The sequence below is a fragment of the Dermochelys coriacea genome, chromosome 5, assembly GCF_009764565.3.
Source record: "Dermochelys coriacea isolate rDerCor1 chromosome 5, rDerCor1.pri.v4, whole genome shotgun sequence".
Lineage (NCBI taxonomy): Eukaryota > Metazoa > Chordata > Testudines > Dermochelyidae > Dermochelys > Dermochelys coriacea.
Genome location: NC_050072.1, coordinates 16,227,468 through 16,252,909, shown reverse-complemented (window position 1 = coordinate 16,252,909; position 25,442 = coordinate 16,227,468). Strand labels below are relative to the sequence as shown.

The 25,442-nt window shown below is 41.8% G+C and overlaps 1 protein-coding gene across 4 annotated transcripts in view; it reads left to right on the top strand.

The window, feature by feature from the left end:
• The window catches only part of MYO5B (myosin VB), a 386,415-nt gene that overhangs the window by 274,063 nt on the left and 86,910 nt on the right, over positions 1-25,442 (top strand). For all 4 annotated transcript variants that reach the window (XM_043514976.1, XM_043514975.1, XM_038401609.2 and 1 more), the window contains exons 18-21: positions 12,104-12,215; positions 13,906-14,117; positions 18,740-18,896; positions 23,718-23,957. In XM_043514976.1, coding sequence (XP_043370911.1) covers positions 12,104-12,215; positions 13,906-14,117; positions 18,740-18,896; positions 23,718-23,957 — 721 coding nt within the window. The remainder of the gene's footprint in view (positions 1-12,103; positions 12,216-13,905; positions 14,118-18,739; positions 18,897-23,717; positions 23,958-25,442) is intronic.

Here is a 25,442-nt window from a genome sequence, read left to right as displayed (position 1 = left end):
GAGTCATAGATCATAGGACTGGAAGGAATCTTGAAAGGTCATCTAGTCTAGTCCCCTGCGCTCATGGCAGGACTAAGTATTATCTAGACCATCCCTGACCGGAGTTTGTCTAACCAGTTCTTAAAAAATCTCCAATGATGGAGATTCCACCACCTCCCTAGGCAATTTATTTCAGTGCCTAACCACCCTGACAGTTAGGAAGTTTTTCCTAATATCCAGCCTAAACCTCCCTTGCTGCAATTTAAACCCAGTGCTTCTTGTCCTATCCTCAGTGGTTAATGAGAATATTTTTTCTCCTTCCTCCTTGTAACAACCTTTTACGTACTTAAAACCTGTCATCGTGTCTCCTCTCTGTCTTCTCTTCTCCAGACTAAACAAACCCAATTTTTTCAGCCTTTCCTCATAGGTCGTTTTTTAGACCCTTAATCATTTTTGTTGTTCTTCTCTGGACTTTCTCCAATTTATTCACATCTTTCCTGAATTGTGGCAACCAGAACTGGACACACTACTGCAGTTGAAGTCTAATCAGTACAGAGTAGAGTGGAAGAATTACTTCTTGTGTCTTGCTTACAACATACTCCTGTTAATATATCCCAGAATGATGTTTGGTTTTTTTGCAACAGTGTTACACTATTGACTCATATTTAGCTTGTGATCCACAATGACCCCCAGAGCCCTTTCTGCAGTACTCCTTCCTAGGCAGTCATTTCCCATTTTGTATGTGTACAACTGATTGTTCCTTCCTAAGTGGAGTACTTTGCATTTATCCATATTGAATTTCATCCTATTTACTTCAGACCATTTTTCCAGTTTGTCCAGATCATTTTGAATTTTAATCCTATCCTCCAAAGCACTCTCAACCCCTCCCAGCTCGGTATCATCCACCAACTTTATAAGTGTCCTCTCTATATGCCATTATCTAAATCATTGATAAAGATATTGAACAGAACAGGACCCAGAACTAATCCCTGTTGGATCCCACTTGTTATGCCTTTCCAGTTTGACTGTGAACCACTGATAGCTACTCTCTGGGAAGGGTTTTCCAATCAGTTATGCACCCACTTTATAGTAGCTCCATCTAGATTATATTTACCTAGTTTGTTTACTAGAAGGTTATGTGAGACATTATCAGAAGCCTTACAAAAGTCAAGATATACCACATCTACCGCACCCCCCCCCATCCACAAGGCTTGTTACCCTGTCAAAGACAGCTATTAGGTTGGTTTGACATGATTTGTTTTTGACTGGCTGTTACTGATTACCTTAATATTTTCTTGGTGTTCACAAATTGATTGCTTAATTATTTGCTTCATTATCTTTCCTGGTACTCAAGTTGAGCAGACTGATCTGTAATTACCTGGGTTGCCCTTATTTCCCTTTTTATAGACTGGCACTATATTTGGCCTTTTCCAGTCTTCTGGAATCTCTCTCATCTTCCATGACTTTTGGAAGATAGTCACTAATGACTAAGATATTTCCTCAGGTAATAATCAAGTCAGGCCCTGGTGACTTGAAGACATCTAACTTGTTTAAGTAATTTTTACTTGTTCTTTCCCTATTTTAGTCTCTGGTCTTACCTCACATTCACTATGTTAGTTGTCCAATTGCTACTAACCTTTGTGGTGGAAACTGAAAAGTCGTTTAGCACTTCTGCCATTTCCGCATTTTCTGTTATTGTTTTTCCCAACTCATTGAGTAATGGGCACGCCCTGTCCTTGGTTGTCTTCTTGCTTCTATATGTAGAATGTTTTCTTTTTGCCCTTTATATGTCTACCTAGTTTAATCTCGTTTTGTGCTTTGGCCTTTCTAATTTTTTCTCTATATACTCGTGTTACTTGTTTATAGTCATCCTTTGTCATTTGACCTAGTTTCTACTTTTTGTAGGACTCTTGTCTGAGTTTCAGATCATTGAAGATCTCCTGGTTAAGCCAGGGTGGTCTCTTGCCATATTTCCTATCTTATGAAGTGGGATAGTTTGCTTTTGTGCTCTTAATAATGTCTGTTTGAAAAACTGCCAACTCTCTTGAACTGTTTTTCCCCTTAGAATTGCTTCTCATGGGATCTTACCTAGCAACTCCCTGAGTTTGCTAAAGTCTACCTTCTTGAAATCCATTGTCTTTATTGTTTTCCCTCCTACCATTCCTTAGGATCATGAACTCTACCATTTCATGATCACTTTCACCTAAGCTGCCTTCCACTTTCAAATTCTCAACCAGTTCCTCCCTATTTGTCAAAATCAAATCTAGAACAGCCTTTCCCCTAGTAGCTTTCTCCACCTCCTGAACTAAAAAATTGTCTCCAATACATTCCAGGAACTTGTTGGATAATCTGTGACCTGTTTCCCATCACCACGAATTCCTGTGCTTTGGTCATTTTGTTGTTTAAAAAAGCTGCATCCTTCTCTTCTTCTTGATTAGGTGATCTGTAATAGACCCATGCCATGACTTGTTATTGTCCTTACCCATAGACTTTCAGAAAGCCTGTCTTTTATTTCCATCTCAACCTCAGTCCAAGTGTATACATTTTTAATATATAAGGCAACATTTCCTTGTACATCATGTTGGCAAAATATATTTTGCCAACATTTCATTACAAGGGGTATTTCCAGGAGTGAAATGCCTTGGAAAGAAATAGCCGATATTTTGACATTAAATTTTTTGCTTTTGTCACTGTGGCACTACCATAGTCACTACTCTGAATAGGTTTTATTTGTACCATGAATTTTCACCCAGTTCTTAAAAAGTTGAATACGGTTTTTCAGTGTTCTGCAGACCATATAAAGAAAATAATAAACTCCACTATAAGAAAGAGCTTGGCAGTTCCCCCATCTTTGATATAGGATATGCTTTGTCGGATTTATCATTTTCATAATACACTGTGTTCTGCATGTAGTTGATGTAAAATGAAAATGTATCATCCAATTTGAAATGCTACACGGTAGTTAAGAAATATGTTCATTATTATGTACATACACTACTGTGATGAATGCGCTGTCCTAGAGAAATGAATAGTGTATCCATCATCAGCTTTTATGTTTAAAGTATGGAACATGTCTCTCCACTATAAAACCATTTGTCTTCTTTTTAGAAGCTGGTTACAATGAAGATTAATCTAGAGACAATAAGAAATTGAAGCAATGTGTTGCTCCATCAACACTAACAAAATACTCTTTTAGGAATCTTTGAACTTGAGAACTTTATAAGACGATACTTTATCTGTCAGTTGTTCTCTTATCCTCTCAGCGTTTAAGTATTAATGACACCCAGTTATTGAGTACTACTGAATCCATGGCTAATACTGGTGGCTTGAATGAAGTCAAGGGCCCGGCAGATTCAGAATGCTCAGTTGTAGTATATTTGTAAGGATTCTGTACATGGTCAATTTGTGAGTACATGGAAGGAGGCATGGTATAGTGATTTAAGCATGGATCTAGAAAACAGCTCTGACACGGGGGCCCATCTCAGAACCATCTGGTTCAGTTTTCATGCTATACAATCTATTGAAGGTACTTTTATCCTTTACCATAGTATCTGGCAGGTTTCAGAGTAGCAGCCATGTTAGTCTATATTCGCAAAAAGAACAGGAGTACTTGTGGCACCTTAGAGACTAACAAATTTATTTGAGCATAAGCTCTGATGAAGTGAGCTGTAGCTCACGAAAGCTTATGCTCAAATAAATTTATTAGTCTCTAAGGTGCCACAAGTATTCATGTTCTTTTTTCATAGTATCCGAGCTCCTCACAGTCTTTACAACACCCCTATGAGATAGGGAAGTACTATTATCCCCATTTTACACATACAAAATTGCAGCACAGATGGACCAAGTGACTTGGCCAGTGTCATATGGAGAGTCTGTGTCAGAGCAGGGAATTGAACCCGGGTCTTCTGAGTCTCAGGCCAGCGTCCCAACCACTGCAATATTCTTTCCCTGTACAACATTGCTCATGATACTTGCCTGCCACGCAGGGATTGTGAGCATTAAATACTTACTATTTATTATTTTGCAAGTGCTTGGAACATATCAAGCACTATAAATGCCACATATTTGCAACAATTAACTTCCAATGTTTGTTCCTTATTCTTTACCAGATAGAATTTCCTTTGTTCAGAGATGAACTGAAGCTCTCGTATCCAGCCTGCTGCAAATTTTGGTAATGGGGCATTTGTATTTGACTCTCCAAGCCTGTCCCAGTAAACTTTCATCCCAATTTAGTTCCAAAACTGGAATTGGCCTGTTTTCTGGCTGAGGATATGAGAGAATCTTGTATTTCTGCTACTTTGGACCAAAATCTTGCAAGAACTATTTTATTTTTGGCACCGTCAAATCTGAACATCCGCTCCTCACTTGTCCTTCACCACAAACTCTAAACCCCATCTCCTCAACTGAATTCTATCTTTTTTTTTTTTTCGGCATAGGATATGTCTACATTAGACACCTGTGGCTGGCCCATTCCAGCTGACTCAGGCTTGTGGGGCGTGGGCTGAATGGGCTGCTTAATTGTGGTGTAGGCATTTGGACTCAGACTGCAGCCCAAGTTCTGGGACCCTCTCACCTTGCAAGCTCCTGGAGCCCAGGCTCCAGCCCAAGCCTAAACATCTATACTGCAAGTCACTTAACCCGCGGCTGAGATTGAGTCAGCTGCCATGGTGCCTGCTGCAGGTTTTTAATTGCAATGTACGTATATCCTTAATGTCTCCTCCTAGTCTGGACCAGACACTTTTGTTTGTATTAACATGCCTAGATAGCTTTACAGTGATAACAAAAATACAGCATGAAAGCTCTACTCTGCCTTCATTTGTCTCCCTACTTCTGGTCTCCAAGTTCAATTTCTTGGAAGAATTTATTTTCAGTGCAAGATCTACTAAATAGCATGCCTCAACTCAGCCATTCCAACCTAGGTGGAAGCCCTACATTGCCGGTGACAGACATGTCAAAGAGGATTTGATTTTTTTCCCTTAATCACCAGGAATTTGTCTTGAGGTTTCTCCTTCAATAAACAAAGTCAGAGATGTACGGGTTTTGATGTCAATGATTTCAATTAGTTCAACTCATACCTAATCTGGGGAAATTGCACTGAAATTTTCCTATGAAATGTAACACAATAATGAGTGAATTTATTCTGAACAATCGTGGACCAAAACAAGTGATTGTCCAGTTTGATTTGAGTCTGGCATTTTAGACTAAACCCAGAAATTGGGGATTAACACTATTCTGTCAGCACTGACTGAATAGTAGGATTCACTTGAGCAATTGAATTCCTCATCTAGGACAGTCTGTGATGCATCCATGAGCTATGGCCAGTGTCTGCAAATATTCAGATGCTTTCAAATTCATTCTCTTGGACTTATTACCTTCAGGAAAAATCCTCTCAAGAATAGTGATTAGTGTTACCAATGCTAACTGGTTATTTTAAATATTCACCTTTTATGGCTTATGAAATACATAGAGCCATCCTTCCTTTAAAATAATTATATATAATCTATATAAGAAAGGATGTCTCTGTGTGTATGTGTACATGCATATACAAAAAATTTGGAATCTGACTTCTGATACACATGAACTGGTCCTTTAGAATTTCTGAGATCAGTTCAGCCATATATATATTACCTCATCTAATCAGAAGCCATTTTGGTTATCACTTAAATATTCCTGAAATTTCACTTCTGCTTTTTTGTTCATCTGAGCTGTCTATTATGTACTGTAATTTTGTGCCAGTTTTATGTAATATCACAGCTGCTAAACTTTACAGACATTAAACATTCATAATTGAAATGTTTCAAGGGCATCCCTGTGTATAAAATCATTTTTCATAATGTGCCTTTCTCTGCTTTGCAATGTCTTCAGAGAAACATGATCTGTAAATTAATTTGGCTACAGGTAGTACCCTAAACATCCTCCCCCCCTCCACTCCTTTTTGCTTGCTTTGTTAGGTGAACATTTTCACTCTCGTATTCTAGGGAATAGTTCTGGTCATTAGATCCATTGATAATTTCAGGCAACACTAATCGGAAGGCTTAATAATTAAAATAAAATCTTTTCTGCTGTGGCATGGTAACACAGAATAAGAGGAGCTATATCTTAGCCTGCTGTTTCGAAAGTAACCCATGGCAAAAATTAGCTCGACTATGCATCTCACGTGTCCCAAAGAGTTACAGTTCCTGAACAAAGTTTACTGTGTGATCTTTTTTGATCTTTACCTTTTGATCTTCAATGGATTATATCATATGGCACTGGAGTGTCTCCATTTGTCACTTACTCTAGGTCCTCCACTTAAACAAAACTGTGTGCTTAGCAGGTGGTAGAAACCATGATAGTCTATATTGTCAAGTGGAATTTGCAGCTTATCCATGTTTCTTTGGAGATAGTTATGGTGTATCAAGTTGCTGTGGACGATGCACATATACAACTCTCCCCATGCCAAGGACCCTTAGGCGAAGAAAACATTCAGCCTATACCCAGTCAACTATTTGTACATTGCAATAACACAACAGTTTTATTAAGAGGGTTTTTTTTCCAGAATAGCACAAATCCTATTATAGTTACTTCTGCAGTTCAGTTTATAACAAATAACCTATCAGAGATGCAAACAAACAGAAACAGCCACATGCATTGTCTTTTTCTTTTCTCTCCCCCAGGGAATTTTTTTTAATGTGCTAGACAGATATTTTTAATACCAATTTCAGGCTGCAGAGAAATGAAATATTGTGGTAAATCATAAAAGTGGGGATTTTCCATTATTCAACTCCCAGACTGGCAAGTTGTGGGGGAGTATTGAACACGGTAGATTGAGTGGTAGATACGCTGGAGGGGAGGGATAGGATACAGAAGGACCTAGACAAATTGGAGGATTGGGCCAAAAGAAATCTAATGAGGTTCAATAAGGATAAATGCAGGGTCCTGCACTTAGGATGGAAGAATCCAATGCACCGCTACAGACTAGGGACCGAATGGCTCGGCAGCAGTTCTGCGGAAAAGGACCTAGGGGTGACAGTGGACGAGAAGCTGGATATGAGTCAGCAGTGTGCCCTTGTTGCCAAGAAGGCCAATGGCATTTTGGGATGTATAAGTAGGGGCATAGCGAGCAGATCGAGGGACGTGATCGTTCCCCTCTATTCGACACTGGTGAGGCCTCATCTGGAGTACTGTGTCCAGTTTTGGGCCCCACACTACAGGAAGGATGTGGATAAATTGGAAAGAGTACAGCGAAGGGCAACAAAAATGATTAGGGGTCTAGAGCACATGACTTATGAGGAGAGGCTGAGGGAGCTGGGATTGTTTAGTCTGCAGAAGAGAAGAATGAGGGGGGATTTGATAGCTGCTTTCAACTACCTGAAAGGGGGTTTCAAAGAGGATGGCTCTAGACTGTTCTCAATGGTAGCAGATGACAGAACGAGGAGTAATGGTCTCAAGTTGCAATGGGGGAGGTTTAGATTGGATATTAGGAAAAACTTTTTCACTAAGAGGGTGGTGAAACACTGGAATGCGTTACCTAGGGAGGTGGTAGAATCTCCTTCCTTAGAGGTTTTTAAGGTCAGGCTTGACAAAGCCCTGGCTGGGATGATTTAACTGGGACTTGGTCCTGCTTTGAGCAGGGGGTTGGACTGGATGACCTTCTGGGGTCCCTTCCGACCCTGATATTCTATGATTCTATGATTCACAGTTCCACCCAAGTCTCATTGTTGATAATGTAATCACAGTATAATGCCCAGTTGAAGAATTTCTTGGCAGTTGTTGACTGGAGGTAAAGCTCCCAGTCCAAGATCTTCAGAGGTATTTAGGCACCTAATTCTCACTGAAATCATTGGAAGTCAGGAACCTAATGCCTTTGAGGAACTGGGCTCCAATGATCTCACTGGGGTCAGGATTTTGCCCCAGGTGCCTTAACTTAGCTATTGTTTAGTTCCTAGGTTGCTAGATACTTAACTGGGAAAAGAGGAAGAGCAAACAAATCTTGAGGCAGACCACAATCTTCCAGTTTGTAGGGCTTGGGCAGACTGTTGAGTATCGAGAAGGGGCTTTGGGCACGCCCAGCAATCTGGCCATACACAAGTTTCAGGATTGGGGCCCTTGCAAGTTCTGCCCCCCTTTTATTGGAGTGCTTAAGTTTTTTGAACCAGAGGTACTTGGGGTTGGCCTGTGGTGCATTATTTTAACAGGATCAGTGATTCTCTCTTCCCTGTTTGTTTAGCTGACAGACATTCTGTCCATTTGGGAGCTGTCTTAACTCACATCTGTGAATCTGTTGGGTCTGAGGTTGCCCATGCTTGGTCTCAGCCGAGAAATCAATGTCTTAGGAAAGTTTGAGAAAAATCAGTTTGTCTATTTTTTTTCAATTGTACCAGCAGGAGGGGAAAACACACTTTCACCAGTAATTCCAGTCATAATTGTTGCCATCACATAACCATAGTGGAAGCTAAGGACTTCAAACTGAGTTTGTTTGATGACATTCACTGTCCTTGTCTTCTCTAGGAAAAAAGGTGTGTTGTTACTTTGAGTTAGCTGACATAGTAACTAACTTGAGGTAAAAATCCTAGTGAAGACAAGACAAGGGCTTGCACGAGTGCTCTAAAAATAGTTGTGTAGACAGTGCTTCGAAATGCAGCTTGGGCTGGAACTCAGGGTCTCAAGCTCCCCTCCAAGGCTTGAGGCTTGAGCTGGAGTTCAGGCTGTGAACATCTACACAGCTGGTTTTATAGCACTAGAACAGTGGTTCTCAAACTGTGGGTCAGGACCCCAAAGTAGGTCCAGACCCCATTTTAATGGGGTCTCCAGGGCTGGCGTTAGACTTGGTAGGACCCGCTACCTGGGGCTGAAGCCTAAGCCCAAGGGCTTCAGCCATCAATGGCCAGGCTCGCGTTCCAGGCCTCCTGCCTGGGGCTGAAACCCTTGGGCTTTGGCCCCTCTGCCCGGGATGGTGGAGCTCAGGCTTCGGCTTTGGCCCACCCGCCCGGGATAGCAGGGCTCGGGCAGGCTCAGGCTTAGGTCACCCCTCCTGGGGCTATGTAGTAATTTTTGTTGTCAGAAGGGGGTCACGGTGTAATGAAGTTTGAGAACCCCTGCACTAGAGCAAGTCTCACTAGCATAAGTCTGTAGACCCGGGCTGGGAGGCTTCTCTCCAGATGCAGTGTAGACATGCTGCAGGTGGTTTAACAAGAGGTCTTAAATTTAAGCTAACTTCTTTAACTGCTCCTCCCTCTGAAAGTCTTGTAAAAGCAACTGTGAAATTGCTGTATCTTATTGCAGTTGTCCTTAACCGAGCATGTAAAAGGCTTGACAATGGAGCATTGCCCACCAATGAAACCCTTGGACTGTGAACGAATGACTTCTGTAGGCCTACTCATGCTTTTAAGTATGTGTGTAAGTGTTTTCAGGTTGCAACCTTAGACTGTAAATCCTTTGGGAGGGAGACCATGCATCTTTGTATGTGTTTATAAAATATCCAGCCCATTAGGGTCCTGATCTTGACATAGGACTTCTTGAATCTACTGCAATATAGATGTTCTACATGCAGGGATACAAGCTCCATGGTTCTAAGCAGAACTATGATACTGATCTCCTTTGCAAAGCACGTTGGAATCTACCGATGCAAAACATTATATAAGAGCTCGGCATTAACTCAGTCTTAAGGTTGCCTTCCTCAGTTAAATCCTCTGCAGTTGTTAAGGTATTTCAGCTGGGGCAGGGAAAGCCATTTTTAGTAATGCAAGTGCAACATCCTGATCTGAGCATCTGGGTAAATATGTGCACTCATGTGGGTGGAGGTGGGGTGAAGATCACAAACATAAACTCAAATTTTTAAGCCTGTTTTGCACAAACTTTGTAGAACAAGTCACCTGAGACAGAGTGTTGACAATTTCCATCCCAAAATTTCTTTGAGAAATAGGCTAGCGATAAAGGCAGGCTAGAATGGAAAATTCAGTGCTTAACTATGGTGGGCAGTAGACATTTTCACAATTATAGATGGATTTCATTGCAGAGAATTATAGAAAAAATTGAGGAACACTTTTCTTTAAAGCCATTTTCCATTATATTTTTTACTTTGGTTTACAAACACCCATGGCAGCTTGATAAAGAAATGTATTTCACAGGGGCAGGGGGGAGGTGTTTTTCTGTTGCTTATGTGCAGTTTTTTCATCAGGTGGGGGGGTCACTCAGGAGCGTTGTGCTATTGGCATTTTTTTTGTTCAAAATTGAGCTCTGGAATGTTTCATTTTGGTGGGGTGGAAAAAGCAGAAAGAATTGCTTGGGTTTTTGCATGTATATAAAAAAGTATAGATCAACTTCTGGGTGCACCAACATGGACAGGCTTCTAAACTCTCAATTCTTATTTCATGTATTCCCACTTTAAGATTCCTCTGTGGTGCCAGAGCAATAGAAAGTGGCCTGAGTGTAAATGAGACTCAGGCCCATAGCATGTTTGTTCAAGTTTAGGCAGAAGTCTGGCATTTTGGAGTTCATTCACTTCTTTTCCTGGATCTTCATTTGCATATGTTTAAAATAATTTTAGCAGCACTAGAAATGTCTGGTGTTTTCACCGAAAACTCTGGTTTTGATAGGTCCATAACTCAGCTGTTTTAGTTCAGAGTGAATCAATTTCAGAATCTAATATGCACTCTAAATCTCATAGAGATGGCAGGAGATGCCTTTTTCTAGCAGTAAAATATAATGCTCCGATTTCTTGAATTACAGCTCTGCCACGTTTAGAGACTTCATTGTTTGTGGTGCAGAGCCTTCCAAACATCTAACAGCCATGAGAGTAGTCAGATTCGAGCATGTGCCTTAAAGGCCTGAACTCTCAACATGAGAAGATGAACAGGTGAAGTTCTAATTTATATGCATCAGAGTTTGGAAACAAAAGCCAGGCGAGAACTATGTTCAATGTGTTCCATGCCATATACTGTTTGTTTTTTAATTTCTCCTCAAAATATGCACATAACTCATGTCAACATCTATAGAAGATACCCACATGTGTCCAGGGGAAAAACTGTTCTTGCTCTTAAGTGATTTCATTGGAATGCAGTAGACTGGTGGTAAGGGGAATAGAACTGAAGTGTTCCTCAGTGGTTCCACTCCAAGCCACGGTCGTAGCAAAGGAACTTATGGGAGTGCAGATAAAAGAAGAGGTTGCATAGCAAATCTGGATTGATGATAGACAAAATGCATACAGTCAGAACAAATCATGACAAACTTCCATGGGGCTCAATCTCACTCAGGCCAAGCACTCATCAATCTGAATCAATTCCCAGCCTAAGGACAGGCAGGATCAGGCAACAAAATATTATTTGCAGAAAAATATGTGAAAACAAAAATATGGAAGTCCAATGGTGAGATAGTGGCAAGTGTGATTAGAAGAGGTTGTAGGCCCAATCTATATATAACAAAATCCTTTGGCATTTTTGGACAATTGTTACCTCAGGTGGTTGACAGTCATGTGTCATGATGTTCGGTGCAACCTGATTTGTCTTTTTACATCTGTCTCTCAATGTGAGGTACTTTTTTGGCTGCATGGTATTTTCATAAATCCCTCTCATGCAGATACTGTAAGTTATAGTTCCACAGTCCTGCTATGGCAATGCTTTCCGGTTAGGAGGAGGAAAAGTTCTTGTGGTTGTTTGTGTGTCATCAGCACCAAATTGAATATGTCTGTGTCATAGTCAAGTAGGAAACTTTCTAGAGCACTTAAAATTAGAGAGGAGCCTTAACATTTAGATCCAAATTAGAGTTAGGCTGACAATTGCGTTCAACACCAAATCAGGGCCGAGATTGAGGTTCACATGAATGGTGCAGAAATCTGGCTAGCTGTTCTTGTGATACTTTGGTCTCAACTGATGTAAATCTTTCCAGATCACTCATCCTCCTTTGTTCATTTTAAATGCATCTAATCTAGTACAAGTTGGGAGGGAGGGGAAGGACCTTCCAACGTAGTCCAGAACCAGCAGGGGTTGGGTTCAGACCTGATTTTAAACCCCACTCTACCTCTCTCTCCTCCAAATGTGAAGAGATTTGGATTTGAGGTTTGGTTTATTTAAGCTCTAATTCTAAACATTAGCTAAATAAATGAAACCCTGTGCCCTGTTTAATTTTATCTGTGCTTTGCTTTCAGGTGGTCCTACCATGACTTTTTCAATAGGTATCGAGTTCTTATGAAAAAGAGGGAGATCTCTAAAAATGACAAGAAGTTGATCTGTAAAACACTTCTGGAAAACCTCATTAAGGTGAGCTGGGATTGAAGCTTCAGAAACAATCATTAAAGCACAGAAGCTGTTGACACTGATAATATCTCAAATCACCTTCCCTTCCCCCCATTTGCCTGCTGTGGCTGAAAATGCTGGTGTGCCCCTGGCACTCAAGAGTGTCTTCCAAAGTCAAACCATCTCAGAAGGAATAATGAGACTAAATGAGACGTGGCATGAGATCTATTGATTGCATTCAAGCTGAAAAAGCTTTTTTTCTGCAATTGAATTTCACAGCTTGTTCGTGAACAGTAGATGATAGTGAGTTACTATCCCCACAAAACCCATTCCTTTTCCTTCTTACTGACGATTGGAATAAAATCCTAGAGTCCTCGCTTCATACACGGCATACAGCATGAGGAATCCCAGTCAAGAGGACAGAGTGGCCAAAGGGCCTCTCTCTCACTGCACAGAGACCTCCAAAGCCAGTCACCAATCACCTTTTCATACAAATGATGAAGAGAAAATGTCTGCTGCATGGGAAATTCTTAATGGTCACATACTGTGAGAACAGTCTAGACACTGAGATTTCTTTTCCAATTATTAATTTGTTCTGTCCTTTAAAAAAAACAAACAAACACAAGCTCTAGCTAAGGGAGGTTCAGTTTGTTATTACTCAGGTTACTTGGGGACTATTTGAGTTCATTTTTTAATTTAAGGATATTTTCCAATGATTTTTTTCTCTGTGATTAAATTTCTATTTCTGAGGCCTTTTTTTGTTGCTGAGGCCTCTGACAGGTTGGCTAGTTGTTTTCTTGGGGCCCCAGTCCTGCAAAGACTCAACTTTATTCACTGACACGTCCTGTTGACATCAGTGGGTCTACTCACAGTGGGTAAAGTTAAAGCACATGCACACCTTTGCAGGATCGCAGCCTTGATTTTTTTTTTCTAAAGAGGTGATCTAAAGTTGCAAAATGCAGCTTTTGCATCCAGATTTTGAACATATGCTCAGTTTATGGGTTTGTCTTAACCTGTTTATAAGGAGTGGGACCACTTTTAGAGTGTTGACACAGATTTGGGTTCAGATTTTGGCACTCCTCTCGTTTCCTCACAGAGTTTGGGAGTCTTTGGCTCTGAAATTTTGGTTCTAACTTATTTCTTAAGTTTTGTCAAAATGGAGGAGAACAAGCTTTTGTTTTTCACCCTATCAGAGAGGATAACATGCCAAGAAAGTGTTTACATCCAGTTTGCATATCCATTGACTAGAAATACAGAAACTGGAAACAGAAAGGACCAAGGTCCAGCAATGCCCATGCCCTATCTCATGCAGTTGTGATATTACATGAAGAATGTCCTTTGATCTGAAAACCATCAGTGTTCCAGAGCAAGGTGACAAACCTTCATGGTCCCTGCTAATGCCTAGTTAGGACAAATCCCAGTGAGTTGCAAAACTCCCATTGACTTCAGTGGGACTGGGATTTGGTCCTTAACCCTTGTCAGGTGTTAGTGAAAATATGTGAACATCGGGATTGTTGGGTTAAAAGAGTGAGCCTCAGCTTTATATGCTGAAACTGGCACTGTGGGGATAAAGTTTGTATAACCCAGTTGAATGGATATGGGAATTGAACTGGTAAATTTTATTCACTCTTGTCATCCTTATATGCATTTACTCAGCATAGACTCCTCAGGAAAATGTTTGTCTTAACTCAGTTTCCCTTATGCTTTTGAAAAGGATCCTGACAAATTCCAGTTTGGACGTACCAAGATCTTTTTCCGTGCAGGCCAGGTGGCATATCTGGAGAAACTGAGGGCAGATAAATTCAGAGCTGCTACTATCATGATACAGAAGACTGTGCGGGGCTGGCTGCAGAGGGTCAAGTACAGAAGGATAAGAAATGCTGCAATAACAATCCAGAGGTATACACGAGGACACCTGGCTCGCAGGTAAGCATCATCTCTAGAGAATGACTAGCTGGGAACTATAGAATGGTGAATAGTTCCAGCTCTCTTATTAGAACTACTCAATCATCTGATACCCCTTGTGTTATGAAACCTGGGTACATTCTTAGATTCCAAGGTCAGAAGAGACCATTGTGATCATCTAGTCTGACCTGCTGCATAACACAAGCCATAGAACTTCCCCAAAATAATTCCTAGAGCAGATTTTGATATCACAAGTACATGATCTGCCTTATCTTCAGAAGCACGAAGCACCTGCAGTTGCCATTGACTTTATAGGGAGTGTCAGGTGTCCTGCACCTCTGAAAATAAAGCCCATTCTGTGTGTATGTAGACCATGGAACGTGTGGTGTAGCTGTAGGAATAGGGGCGTGGGAATGAGAACTCCTTGGTTTTGTCCCCAATTCTACTTGTGATTTTTGGAAAGGTCCCCTAAATTCTTTTGGACCTATCTGCTCTCTCTCATGTTTAATGCCTTATTTTATTGGTGTTGCACCTGTGTGTTTGTGTGTTGTGAAAACATGACTTGAAATGTCACCTGGTAGAGCTCATGGCAGAGAAGATTCAAGAATCAGAGATGCAGCTGGAGACAATGATGGAATTCAGGCAGGGATTTGAAGGTATAATGCAGGAGAAGACGTGATAGACAACCCAAGTTTTGCAGACATCTGCCAAATGAAAGGACTTGAAGGGTGGACGGCCAGAAGAGAAGGATAATCCATGGAAGAATGTGACTACAGGGACAGGTCAGAAGAGGACACTAGCTATTGGTGGTAAAATGGAGTTGAGTAACAGATTTGCTGCACTGGGGAATGGAGAGGAGAAACTGGCAGAAGGTGAGGAAGAAAAGAAGGGAAGAGATGAAGATAGCCAGGGACTGAAGCCTGTGGAAGAATGGGGATATTATGTACAGGGGACTGTGACAGAGAACATTAAACAGATTACTGCAAACACCAGGGAGAGACAGGTGCATATGAGCGAGGACTAAACACTCTAAAGAATTGACAGGCATGTCACCAGACCAGATTCAGAAAACAGAAGTGTGTGCTCTCTGCCAGGAGCAAGGGCATCAGATGTGGATGTGAGGCTAAAGAGGATTATGATAGGAGGGAGGAAAAATTCCACTGATAGTGCTGCATATCAGGATGAATGACACTGCTGGATTCCCACTGGAATGGATTGGAATGCTCAGCTGGGTAAGGCATTTAAAGAAATGGAAGCTCAAGTGATTTTCAGAGGAGTAATTCTGGTCCCTAGAGAACAATGGTGAAGGCGTGACAAGATAATGAAGATCAACAGTGGCTCAAGGATTGGTGCTCTGAGGAAGGCTTTGGGATGATTGACCATTCAGAGGCATTTACAGAAAGAAGACTCTTATCAACTGATGGGCTCCACTTGACGACCTACAATATTAACCTTCTGAGATCAAGCCTGGCCCAATTGATAAGAAGGGCTTTAAACTGGGAGATGAGCGAAGGTTGAGAGACTCGTGAAATCACCACACCTGCCTTCAGTACTCAGGAATAGGAAAATCCCCTAAATGAAGATAGTGAGGGATAACAAAACACCACAAGCTAGAAAACCTGGTGAGGTCCAAGGGAAACAACTGAGTTGCTTGCACATGAATGCAAAGAGCCTGGGCAATAAAATGGAGGAACTGTAACTACAGGTACAGGAAATCAAATCAGGTATTTGTGGTTACAGAAATGAGATGGAATAGCCCTCATGACTGGAATACAGGTATTGAAGGGTTTGTCTGTTTAGAGGAGAAAGAGGAATAAAAGCTTGGAATTTCTTCAAATTAACTATACAAAAATGATTTGAAATTTGCATCCTAAGTAAAGGGAAGAAACTGGTAGGGAAAGGCTCCAGACCCAGCTGGATGAATAGATTATTTGAAATTGGGTGAGATTAATTACTGCTACCCATGTCGTCCTCCTTTGAAAAGATTATTAGGAGTAAGTAATTTGTTCTGAAACCTTGCATACTGCTGAGGTCAGAATAAGAGGTCTGTAATTGCCTGGATCACCTTTCCCGCATCTCTTTCTTAACTATAGGTACGATGTTAGCTATTCTCCAGTCGTATTGTCCTACCCATGAATAGATTTATTAAAAATCCTTGCTACGGGACTAGCAATCTCATGTGCCAGAGTGGGTTTTTGATCCTTTATGTTGCTGCCTTCAACCCCATTTAAGATTTCTCTAGATGGAATTCAGACTGTTAGCTGAATGGTTGCTGAGCAGTAATCTATTCCTTGGCTCTGAGTTAATGTTTTCCATTCAGAGGTGCTGCAAAATAAGCTGCAGCCCAATTAACCCTGTTTGTACTTGGGTGACACAAGATGCTGTCTATTGAGCTAAGCTTACTCTGCAGGCATCCTATCTTTTAAACATGGTCAGTCCTTTTCTCCTGATTTACTGAGTGCATGTTGATTTTTATCAGTTAATTTGGATGACTGAGGTTGAGGAATCTCTGTCCCCTCAGAGATGACACACTGATTTCCTATAAATCCATTAGCTATATTGCTGATGTATATTTAGAGTTGTCCTAACTGAATTCACATCATTCTATTTGCAGTTATGAAATGTAACAACCTCATGGAAAATACAGTGATGGAAAACTCTATAATGCACAGAGCCAGGCAGTGGGATGATTTTATTTATAACAGTCACAGATGTCTCACGTAGTGGCTGCAACTCATGTCCAGTCAGTTCTTCATTATTATCACAGTAGCTCACACATGACCTAATCGGGGCTCTACGGTGCCAGGTATTGTATAAACACATAGACATGGTCCCTGCCCTGAAGACCTTACAGTCTAGTTAAAGCTGAGGCATAACAAGTGAGTGTGACAAATAGGAGGGGAGGGAAGGAGGACGACATGGGTAGCAGTAATTAATCTAACCCAATTACGTCCATTCACATTGTGCAACATTTGATGGTTACACACATTTTTAAATATTATTTTTTATATATTATATTATATTTTAAATATTATTTGTTTGCCTCCCACCCTCTCGCTCTTTTTGCATAAATCAGTTCAACCCCATCCCTCTGCCTACCTATATAGGGGCTGTTGGCGACGTGTTGTTTCCAAGACATTGGCCCTGTGATGGGGAATCAGGGAAGACTGGCTAGCCCTTTCCCTTCACTGTGGTGGGACCGTGCTGGGAAGACATGGCCTTAAAGCCCTTAATGCCTAGGAGTGTGCTACCATAATGCAAATTCCCTGGTATTGCTAAGAATGGAAATAAAGGAGCACCTAAGATGTTGGGGCTGCATTTCCTTTGTATCAGCTGATGAGGAAACACAGACCTTCCATGTAAATGGCATATCTTAGTAATGTGCCTTCATAAGGCAAGGTTTGTGCAAACAGTATGCAGTAGAAGAGGATTATAGACCTAATGCAACCCAGGGAGGAGGATGTATGGTACGTTTCTCCTGACAATTCCAAAGGAAAGTGAAGTTTCTTCGAGACCTCACTGAGACCCTGTATCTCAAGCAGTCACGACATCTGGAGCTGGGATGGAGGGAGAGCGGGAAGAGGGAGAGAGAAATCTTACTACTTGGTGTTCCATATTCTCGTTCTATCCTGATTGACCTTACCTCAACCCTCTGCTTCCTTTGAGATGACCTTGCTGTGAGATCCATCTCTTTGTGCTGGGTGCATAGAGAATGGTGTAGCTGGATAAAAAGCCCTTTCTCATGGTTATTAAGAGGTTCCAGTTCTGTGGGATGCACTAAGGCATTGTGTGTCTATAAGAAGGGAATGCAAGGGCCCGTACAAAGAGCCTTTTTAAAATTTAATGTTGACAAAAAGTTTTGCACAATTTGTAAAACCAAAGCAAATACCTGTGTGATGTTTCATGCTGAGGGCAATGAATACATCATAAAATCAGTGAAACAAGCTAACCATCAAACTAAACTGTGGTTTTATGGATATTTATTAAGAGATTTAACAATAAATTGGTCATACATTTTCCCCATGTAGTCTCAGAATGTCAGCAGCACACAAGGGTACTAACCATTTCCCAAATTATCCACTGTGTATGAATCGTTTGGAGTCCTACTCATGATTGTTGCCAAACCAGTACATATTGCTTTAAATGTCAAATCAATTTGCTGCTGTTTTGCTCAATGTACTTGTAACCTGTGAACACGCTGTACTACTCTTGTTTTTGGTAGTAGGGGACTGGAATAACGAATCTTGATGATGATGGCTTAGAGTTTTGAGGATTTAAGACGGGGAAAAGAAACCAAGAGAGAGAGTGGGAGGGAAAAAATAAACTTTTTTAAAGAGAAGCACTAAAAGCAGTTCCAAACATTACATTTGCTGTTTGTGTTTCAAATATCCCCAGATACAGCGAGCCTTTAATGGATGTATGCACATCACCACTAATTTAACAGGAGAGATGTCATCAACTTCTTTTCCTGAGTTTACTGCTGTTTGTCTGTCTCTCTCTCAAGTAGCATCAAACTCATCAACAAAGGATTTTGCTAATGCAGCTTAATACCATCTATGGCAAAAATGTTGTGTACAGATATGGGTGACATGGTGGAAATGAATTAGTATTACCATTAACCTCTTCTTCCTTGCAATTCACAGATTGGCAGACCACCTAAGGAAAACAAGAGCTGCCATCGTTTTCCAGAAACAATACCGAATGTTGAGAATCCTTCATGCTTTCCAGAAGATCCGCAATGCCACTATCACAATTCAGGCCTTCACTCGGGGCATGTTTGTCAGGAAGATTTACCACAAGGTAAATTACTTCACAAAATGTCACTGCATTGGGGAGATATTCCTTTACATTTATCTACCAAGAGTTCAGTCCAGTAATGTATTTGTTGAGGACGTTTTGATCTTTTTCCCCAAACTGTGAGGTTTTGTATTTCTAGAGTCCACAGGTATTAACTGCAAATATTGCAGCATTCAAGCTGTGCAAACAGAAATGATTAGGCAGCAGCTCCTCAAAGGACTAGCTTAATGAAGTTATTCACACAAACAGATGCGTACGGGCATAGTGGAAATCGGGAAATGTCATCTGATGTAACACATCCAGTGAAAATCTTACCTGAGGAACAGTGTACACGTCTGAGCTATGCTATTGTCCGTTAAAGTCAAGCTTAAATGAAAGGTGGCGAGTCGCTTTCAGATTTACTGCAGTTGCCTATTTAATTAATGATCTCCATTAATTTTAATACAGTAACAGATGCCAAGTGAGAGGAAATAAGTGATGCTGATGATTACAATAAATGACACAGGGAAAGACTGGCAGGCTCAGGAGATGGGTAATGGCATAGGGAACCCTCCATCTCAAAGTCATCAGCTGCAATCCAGCTCCATTTGGTAGTTTCCAAAAATGATTACCCCCGATGGCTGTTCAATGGTTTCAGTCCAGTTTCCAAAGAACAAGCACCCATGTGACAAAAAGCATCACTAAGACTGATAATAAGTAAGGTCACTTGTACTCTGGGTCTAGAAAAGAGGTCAAGAATGAATGGAAATGTAGACTGAACTAGCCACTTGGGAGATCCCTGCAGGCCCCAGCTGATACCCATTGGATTGGGGAGTGGGGGGACTCACTGGCATTGCTCACACAATACCTGTTTTGTAGATGTCCATTTACAGGGCTGCTATTCTACCACTGTTCAGAAACGCTATTCTTTTAAACTATCCACTATTCAAGAGAACTCCAACCTTAACAATCAAGTATTAGAGTTGGGTGGAAATCAAGCCTCTGGTTCCAGACACCCTCAAGCTTTAGGGAAGCTCAGATAGATAGCTGGGTGCAAATGCAAACTTTACAGCTGATGTGTGGCTCCATGTATTGCCACATCTGGCACAGTGGGTTAGTGTACTCCCCTGTTGCCCTCAGAAGATCTTAGTGTAAAATTTCATTAGATCACCAAGTGAATTTAGTAGGTCTCCTGTTTATTCCTAGGGAACAGCCATCCATATCTCTAGACCACCATACATTTGGCATATACAGCACCCTGTATTCATGAAAGTGCCAAGATCAAAAATTACAGAGTGCTGTAAGTGAAGACTAAGAAGCATCAGAAGAGCTATGTGGAGAAACTTCAGTGGTGCCTGCCTCCTTAGTTCCTTGTTGTGACTTTGGGAAAGTCACTTAGCCTCTCAGTTCCTCATCTGTAAAATGTGGTAACAGCATCTCCCTACCTCACAAAGGTACTGTGAGGGTAAATACATTAATATTTGTGAGGTGCTCTGATAGTATAGTGATAGTGGCCATATAAGTACTGAAGATAGATAGAAAATATAAACAGGTGGGGGGAAGCCCCCTCTAAAATAATAGCAATTAGATGCTACAGACTAACACGGCTGCTACTCTGAAACCTGTCATTATGCAAGGCATTGAATTTAGCCGTATAGAGTGAAAATCTGTCAACTTCATGAAAAAACTCGCAGAGATACAGACAGACATCAACTTCCTCTCCAAATGCAAACAGATGGACATCATACCAAAAGGACTGAAGGTAAAAAATCCATTACAATCTACATACCACACAGACTATGCTGACAGCTTGTGCCACACACTCTCAAAGAAACTGCTGAACCACCTGATCAACATCCTCTACAGCAAACAGGGAAAGATTAAGAATGAGCTCTCAAAACTGGATACTCTCATAAAGAACCAACCTTCCACACAAACTTCCTCGTGGCTGGACTTTACAAAAACTAGACAAACCATTTACAACACACACTTTGCTTCTCTACAAAAGAAAAAGGACACTAAACTATCTAAACTACTACATGCTACAAGGGACCACAACAGTGGTTCCCTTAACCCACCCAGCAATATTGTTAATCTATCCAACTATACTCTTAGCCCAGCAGAAGAATCTGTCCTATCTCGGGGCCTCTCCTTTTGCCCCTCCACCCCCACGAATATGATACAATTCTGTGGTGACCTAGAATCCTATTTTCGACGTCTCAGACTCAAGGAATATTTCCAACACACCTCTGACCAACATATTAACCCACAGAGACCTTCCTGCCAACACTACAAAAAGAAGGATTCTGGGTGGACTCCTCCTGAAGGTCGAAACAGCAGCCTGGATTTCTACACAGAGTGCTTCCGCCGATGTGCACAAGCTGAAATTGTGGAAAAGCAGCATCGCTTACCCCATAACCTCAGCCATGCAGAACACAGTGCCATCCACAGCCTCAGAAACAACTCTGACATCATAATCAAAAAGGCTGACAAAGGAGGTGCTGTCATCATCATGAATAGGTCGGAGTATGAACAAGAGGCTACTAGGCAGCTCTCCAACACCACTTTCTACAAGCCATTACCCTCTAATCCACTGAGAGTTACCAAAAGAAACTACAGCATTTGCTCAAGAAACTCCCTGAAAAAGCACAAGAACAAATCCGCACAGACTCACCCCTAGAACCCTGACCTGGGGTATTCTATCTGCTACCCAAGATCCATAAACCTGGAAATCCTGGACACCCCATCATCTCAGGCATTGGCACCCTGACAGCAGGATTGTCTGGCTATGTAGACGCCCTCCTCAGGCCCTACGTTACCAGCACTCCCAGCTATTTTCGAGACACCACTGACTTCCTGAGGAAACTACAATCCATTGGTGATCTTCCTAAAAACACCATCCTAGCCACTATGGACGTAGAAGCCCTCTACACCAACATTCCACACAAAGATGGGCTACAAGCCGCCAGGAACAGTATCCCTGACAATGTCACGGCTAACCTGGTGGCTGAACTTTGTGACTTTGTCCTCACCCATAACTATTTCACATTTGGGGACAATGTATACCTTCAAATCAGTGGTACTGCGATGGGTACCCGCATGGCCCCACAGTATGCCAACATTTTTATAGCTGACTTAGAAAAACGCTTCCTCAGCTCTCGTCCCCTAGTGCCCCTACTCTACTTGCGCTACATTGATGACATCTTCATCATCTGGACCCATGGAAAAGAAGCCCTTGAGGAATTCCACCAGGATTCAACAATTTCCATCCCACCATCAACCTCAGCCTGGACCAGTCCACACAAGAGATCCACTTCCTGGACACTACGGTGCTAATAAGTGATGGTCACATAAACACCACCCTATATCGGAAACCTACTGACCTCTATTCCTACCTACATGCCTCTAGCTTTCATCCAGATCATACCACTCGATCCATTGTCTACAGCCAAGCTCTACGATATAACCGCATTTGCTCCAACCCCTCATACAGAGACAAACGCCTACAAGATCTCTATCATGCATTCCTACAACTACAATACCCACCTGCTGAAGTGAAGAAACAGATTGACAGAGCCAGAAGAGTACCCAGAAGTCACCTACTACAGGACAGGCCCAACAAAGAAAACAACAGAACGCCACTAGCCATCACCTTCAGCCCCCAACTAAAACCTCTCCAATGCATCCTCAAGGATCTACAACCTATCCTGAAGGACGACCCATCACTCTCACAGATCTTGGGAGACAGGCCAGTCCTTGCTTACAGACAGCCCCCCAATCTGAAGCAAATACTCACCAGCAACCACACACCACGCAACAGAACCACTAACCCAGGAACCTATCCTTGCAACAAAGCCCGTTGCCAACTCTGTCCACATATCTATTCAGGGGATACCATCATAGGGCCTAATCACATCAGCCACACTATCAGAGGCTCGTTCACCTGCGCATCTACCAATGTGATATATGCCATCATGTGCCAGCAATGCCCCTCTGCCATGTACATTGGCCAAACTGGACAGTCTCTACGTAAAAGAATGAATGGACACAAATCAGACGTCAAGAATTATAACATTCAAAAACCAGTTGGAGAACACTTCAATCTCTCTGGTCACTCGATCACAGACCTAAGAGTGGCTATCCTTCAACAAAAAAGCTTCAAAAACAGAATCCAAGGAGAGACTGCTGAATTGGAATTAATTTGCAAACTGGATACAATTAACTTAGGCTTGAATAGAGACTGGGAATGGATGAGTCATTACACAAAGTAAAACTATTTCCCCATGGTATTTCTCCCCCCCACCCCACCCCTCTGTTCCTCTGATAATCTTGTTAACTGCTGGAATTAGCCTACCTTGCTTGTCACCATGAAAGGTTTTCCTCCTTTTCCCCCCCCTGCTGCTGGTGATGGCTTATCTTAAATGATCACTCTCCTTACAGTGTGTATGATAAACCCATTGTTTCATGTTCTCTGTGTGTGTATATAAATCTCTCCTCTGTTTTTTCCACCAAATGCATCCGATGAAGTGAGCTGTAGCTCACGAAAGCTTATGCTCTAATAAATTTTAGTCTCTAAGATGCCACAAGTACTCCTTTTCTTTTAGCAATTAGATGATCATTCATTTATTCCGCAACTGTTTTACTAGACTAATGTAAATCTGGGGGAATGTTGCTTCAAATCCTTTCGGGCAGAGGAGAAATGTGAGGGGAACAAACAGGGTAGTGCTGTGCAGTAAATTCAATTGGGCCATTGTTATTAACCGATAGCAGCTTTGTTTAATGCTCCAGATTGTCTTGTTTCTGCATGTTTCTCCTGATTGTCTTTTGTTTCTGCATGTTTTCTAGATCCTTTTGGAGCACAAAGCTACCATCATCCAGAAACATACCCGGGCCTGGCTGGCTCGTAAGCACTTCCTGCGCTTCAAGTGTGCGGCTGTGGTCATCCAATGCTACTTCAGGCGCATGAAGGCCAGGCAAGAGCTGAAGAAACTGAAGATTGAGGCACGGTCAGCACAGCACTTGAAGAAACTCAATATCGGCATGGAGAACAAGGTGGTTCAGCTTCAGAGGAAGATAGATGATCAGGTGAGCCCCAAGTATATTGGAATGACTTTGGTTCTGTTTCTGTTTTGCATGCATCATAGAGGCAGAATTTGGGAAGTGGATAAATGAGTTGGCTGGCTAGACTTTATGTAACAAGTATTGTTCCAGAGTGGTTTATGTGGGGCTATACCTGCAGCACGCCCGAGTATTTCAGCTGCTGCAGAATGTGGCTACCATGTTTTCAATGCGACTTCCCATAAGTAGCGTGTTATGCCTTGCTGCCAGTTGATGTATAGGTGAAGTTTAAGGGGTTGATTTTTGAAATATTGTGTTGTCTTCCGTATGGGCCCTGCTTAACTTAGAGACTGCCACTCTCTGAATGATTTTAGGGTGACTGCCAGCACTTGAGCTAGCTGCTGCCAGGGCATTCTCAGTGAAGGGTCCTCACCTCTGGAACATAAGAACGGCCATATTGGGTCAGAACAATGTCCATCTAGCCCAGTATCCTGTCTTCTGACAGTGGCCAATGCCAGAAGCATCATTCCGAACAGAACAAGCAATCAGTGAGTGATCCATCCCCTGATGTTCACTCCCAGTTTCTGGCAATCAAGTGACCATCTTGGCTAATAGCTATTGATGGACCCTATCCTCCATGAACTCATTTCCTGCCCTTGGTCTGCCAAAGCCAGGACATGCTGCAAAGTCTGTTTGGTGGGGGTTTTTTCGTTTGTTTCCCCATCCGGCTCTGATCTGGAGGGAAGGTACTGAGGTACAGTGGCTATGGGGTTTTGAACTCAGTGACTGACAAAGTATTTTATTGGCATTGTGCCACTTAAACTTCCTTGTTATTAATATTTTACATGTGCCAAGAGATTACTGATTATGCTTTTAAGAAATCTAAATACAGTAGAACACTTGGTAAATGAGCAAGAATCACGGGAGTTAATGCTCTTGCTTAAGTTGTAGAGATTTCCTGCACACTGATGATTAATGTGAAACAGATTTCACTGATCAATCAAAAGCACAAGAACAGGAAATGCTTGTTTCTCTGCGTTCGTTTGCCAAGACTAACCTAGCTGTCACAGTGTGTCACAGCTTGGCTAGCTGAAAAAATTGAAAGATGGTGAAATCACATTCTGGAACTCAGTTTGACCAGATGTCTCATAGATAGTAACTAATATTTCTTCTTTGAGGAGTGTCCCTGTGGGTTCTCCACTTCAGGTGAATGCACGTTTCTGCACCTTTGACCGGAGAATTTCAGCAGCAGTGCTCATCTCTGTCACGCATGCATCTCCCCATCTCATGCCTTTGTCAGCACCTATCTAGCGTATGTGAGCAGACCTCCCTCAGTTCCTTCTTAACCATCCTTGGCCTGAGATGGAGCTCCTAGCAATGATTAAAATCAATAGCTAGTTTAGGATTATAATAGTCTTTTAGTATTCCCAAAGCTGGCAGGCTCAGAGTCGAGAGGCAAACAGAAGCCTACCTCCTCTGCCACAGCACTGACAGAGCCGCCAAAAGATGCGG